The following is a 4,525-nucleotide window of genomic DNA, read 5'->3' on the forward strand; positions in this document are numbered from 1 at the left end:
GCAGCCACAATCAGCAGAGGTGCGGCAGTGCGCATCCACACAGGGCTGAAACTGCTGTCAGCATCGCCCGGCTTCTGCTCGTTGCTTGGTGCGTTAGTGGAAGTGGGTTCTTGTGTTTCAGGATCCTCGCTGGGGGTTTCTTCAGGTTTCTCGGGAGCAGGGGTTGTCTCTCCTTCTGGTTTCCCAGGTTGGTCAGTGTTACCTTGATCCCCATCTGTTCCATTGTTTTCTTCATCTTCAACATTAGGAGGTTGTTCCTCTTCAGTTGTTCCATCATCATCTGTGCCAGCATCTTCACCTTCTCCTTCCTCTTCCTCTGTTTCTTCGCCTCCTGTTGTGCCAGTCTCCCCTGTCTCACCTTTATCTGTAGGAGGTTCTGCTGACTCTGGCGGAACTTCTACCTCATTCCCTGCTTCTTCCCCGTCTCGTTTGCCTGGGACCAAAATGTCCTTATTTTCTTTAATCTCAGCAGCAGAAGCCGCCATGGCATACCCGCAGGCGATGCACAGCAGAACGGCCAACACACACATCACACGGTTCATTTTCATCATCGTGAGAGAAAAAATAGTTTGGTTTGCGTAAAAACACTGATCTAGAAAAACGAAACAATAAAAAGGAGATGGAGAGAGAAAGAGAGAGAGAGAGAATACACATCACAACAGCAATCAAACAACACAATTCAATGAGGGGAACAACAGTAAACCACTCACACCATAAAACACACCCAGAGTCACACAGATATTGAAACAACACCTTGACCTTAGAAGAAGTGGAAAACAAATGGTATCAAAACAATATTGAATAAACGTCTCTACACAGACTCCAATATCTTACTCGATATGCATACACAAAGTGTCTGTATTCTCATTATAATAAAATCATTACCAGGCAGTTTGAACACCAAAATACACCAAAGACACAGTGTACGCCTGGCAACATACAAAATCAACACCACAAATCATCAGCAAAACAAAGAGACTGTACAATAATAATCAACACACTTCCAAACAGAAAAAATAAAGAAACCAATGTATCACCATAATATTTATACCAACACCACAATTGGAATCTAAAAACCCACTCACCCACAACCATAAACAAAAATGACTGCATACATCACTGTAATACCATGCCACTCTTCACAAACAGAGGCAACACACAACTACTCTCTCAGACACATATTACCTCTTTATTTATCCTTATTACTATTATTTTATTTTTTCCATCAGAATGCCGGTTCACCTCCTCTTCCCCTAGAGCACTATCAACAAAAAAAAAAAAAAAACACCCACCCAAACACTTACGTCCTTTACTCCATGATGTGTATATGAGGAGGGTACGATCAAACATATCCCCTTCTATCCCCTACCCCAATAATCCTACACCTCACCACCACGTTTTTCTTTCTGTTCTTCGTGGCTTTGTGAATATTACTTCAATGGTACAGCCGGCGGCAGACATCATCATATCGTCCTTCGCATTGCGCGCTTCCAAGTTTGAAGGAACGCTGTAATCCTTAATTTCCTTCTCCAACTCGAACTCCCCGGAAAGTGTCTCCGTTGTAGTAACTTCGCACCACCTCTATTGTATTTGGGGCGGTTATCATCCACACTTTGTTCTTCCCACGCACATTTTTAAAGGAAGATACCATGTTTTGCCTTGGATAAAAATCGTCTGAGAATCCCAGAACATGTTCGATTCCTTGTGCCATTGTGCGAATGGTATAATTTGTCTGTTTCACAGAGTGGGGGGTTGATATCAACAATACCAGCGTGGGGGCGTCCATTGCCCAATCGGTGGTAATCGATTGTCCACGCCATTGCACTTACTCCTGGTACGGCACTCACGTAGAGATATAAATCGGCGCCAATCAGACCGGTAGTGCGGTGTTCCTCAGGGGTGTTATAGTGGCGGCAACGCCGTTGGCCTGAGATTGAGACGATAGGAGTATTCTGCTCTCGCACCAGAGATAAGCTCCGTGTCCAGTTTAATTGCTTCGGAAATAATCTGCTCCACAATAATCTTCTTCTTCCTTACCATCAGCAGAGTAGTGGAACAGCATTGAACTTTGCGACTGAAAATATAAAGTACCAATCCTTTTTGTGTGCAATACTTTGACGGGTTGTCCAGATCCCTCGTGAACGCCTTGATGCGGATTGACGTCCAGTTTTGCTTGTCCTTTTCTTCTTCGGTGAGCGCTACCCAGCGGTGTATGCCTGCACGCCGCTCTGCCCCCTAAGAGGCGTATTCCGCACCACCACCACCTGCCTGTTCACCTGGCTTACCTTTTCGTGTATAAGGCGGGGGAGAGTACTGGCGAGGCACCCGGCGGTACAACTCAGCAGAAGCAACAGCAGCAGCAGTGTGAGCACCGGGGTGTGTGGGGAATAGCAGCACACCATGGCGCACACTTACGAATTGTGCATAACTCTGTATTTACTGAGAAGCTTGCAAAGACTGTGTGGAGAGGGAAGAAAAAAGAAAGAGGAAATGAGGAAAAGAAGAGTGACACGCCAGCTGTCGAGTGGTGCACATAGCACAACACACAACCCAACACACATACACTTCACCAAACCCAAAGGAATTATCCAATTTCAGCCGAAACAGTATATTGAAAACACCCTTAATGATGAAAACCCCAAAGTAATAGATCCAACACGCACACACACACAGAGTAAAGAATCCATGCGCAAAATATATGAAGCCGAAGCAGTTTATTCCATATAACAAATTATTAATGATAATCGAAAAAGTAATAGATTCAACACCCACACACAGAGACACACACAGAGGGTGAATAACCCATGCGCAAAATATATGAAGCCGAGGCAGTTTATTCCTTACAACAAATTATTAATGATGATCGAAAAAGTAATAGATTCAACACCCACACACAGAGAGACACACACAGAGGGTGAAGAACCCATGCGCAAAATATATGAAGCCGAAGCAGTTTATTCCTTATAACAAATTATTGATGATTTCAGAACAGTAAATGGCCAAACAGCAGAGGGAACAGAACCAGCAACAATGAAACTGCCATCGCCCATACCAATCTTCAGAGTCATACTAGCATTGTCATTGACACCAACAATTACAACACCATTGCCCCACGTACATCTTCGGCACTCCTAGACGGCCGCTTGGTCTGACTCACGGATGCGTCTGTTCGATTTCTCTATTAGAGGATTTCCTGATGGAGCTGTCCTTGCTGCAGTGTCATTTGTTCCATGATGCTGTGCATTCCTACTCAATCCTTGGTCTACGTCGGGTATTCCAACGGTAAGGATAGCTCCGCTGCCTTGACGATTTCTCGGAGCTTGTTCTGTTACGGTCTCCTTTGGATGAGCGAGTTTCAGAAGACGTCTCAGGAGCAGCATCGTTGTTGTCCTCGGTGACCTCAGGGCACACCTCCTCATATTTTGGACAGAGAATAGTGCCGCTTGTGAATACTTTGCTCGGCGTTATGTGCTCTCCTTCTTTGCACGTGTACCAAGTATCATCATCGAGGAGTTGCACTCTCAGGGTGCCTTTATCACACTGTGTATTGACGCACACATCACCAAGAGAGTAAGTTCCCATACGAAGAGAATTGCCTTTCAGACAACGAGAGTTTGGACCAATGCGACTTCCAAGCATGGCCCTCGCTTCTCCATTGGTACAACCACCATTAACATATTCTTGAACAAAAGGGCAGAAATCTGCCAAAAGCCCAACACCACCAAGAGTCGGATCCTTAAAGTACTGAAAGTGTTGTGGAAGGTGTTGCACGTATTTACTCAGGGTGCAGAATCCCAAGGACAGACGGTCAAACGTACAGAGTAAACTTTTATTGCCCTTGAGTTGGTTGCAGAACATGTCGGGATATGGAGAGACCCCATCAACAAAACACGGTTTTCTTAAGAAATCGCATCCAGCATCTTTGCCCCACCTCATTGTCTCTGCCTTGCTGAAATCGGCCTTATAGTAACCCAAATCCTCAAACAAGGCCATCGTGATTGCCGTATAATGCAAATTCCCACCCAAACCAACCATTAGTTCGTCCTTCGCGTTGCGGCGCTCCCAGTGAGAAAGGGACGTTCCACTCGAACCTTCATCCTCCAGCTCCATTCCCTTGGCGTCGGGACACCCATAATGCTTTCTCACCATTTGTTGTACTAGCGGAGAGGTCACCATAGTCACATAAGGCTTCCCACGCACCTTGAAGGCCTCGCGGACAATGTTCCGCATGCTCATCTCCGTGAAACCGAACCCAAGAGCGTGTCCAATCTCATGCGCCACGATGCGAATACTCTTGTCTGCAGTGTCTATGAACATGGGATCATAATTCATTACACCAACAATCGGACGTTTGTTCTTCAGCCTGGCGCACGGCCCCGCCCACGCTGCTGCACCACCCGATGGCCCAGCAGCAACGTAGAGCACAAAGTCTGCGCCACTTATACCAGTCGTGTGGTGTTCAGATGGAATGGTAAAGGGGGCACACAACTCCCCCTTTTTGAACTTTGGTATTTGAATAACGCCA

General features: G+C 45.9%; 2 protein-coding genes across 2 annotated transcripts; both read right to left on the minus strand.

Moving 5' to 3' along the window:
- Nucleotides 1-2: 2 nt before the first annotated feature.
- Nucleotides 3-542, minus strand: TM35_000112090 (uncharacterized protein; the record flags this gene model as incomplete). Its single annotated transcript, XM_029024918.1, has 1 exon — nt 3-542. A coding segment is annotated over one exon (540 nt), but the record flags the coding sequence as incomplete, so codon positions are not given.
- Nucleotides 543-3,246: 2,704 nt separating this feature from the next.
- Nucleotides 3,247-4,524, minus strand: TM35_000112100 (putative surface protease GP63; the record flags this gene model as incomplete). Its single annotated transcript, XM_029024919.1, has 1 exon — nt 3,247-4,524. A coding segment is annotated over one exon (1,278 nt), but the record flags the coding sequence as incomplete, so codon positions are not given.
- Between the last annotated feature and the right edge of the window lies 1 nt (nt 4,525).

This window comes from Trypanosoma theileri (genome assembly GCF_002087225.1).
Source record: "Trypanosoma theileri isolate Edinburgh chromosome Unknown TM35_Tth_11_V1, whole genome shotgun sequence".
Taxonomy (NCBI): Eukaryota; Euglenozoa; class Kinetoplastea; order Trypanosomatida; family Trypanosomatidae; genus Trypanosoma; species Trypanosoma theileri.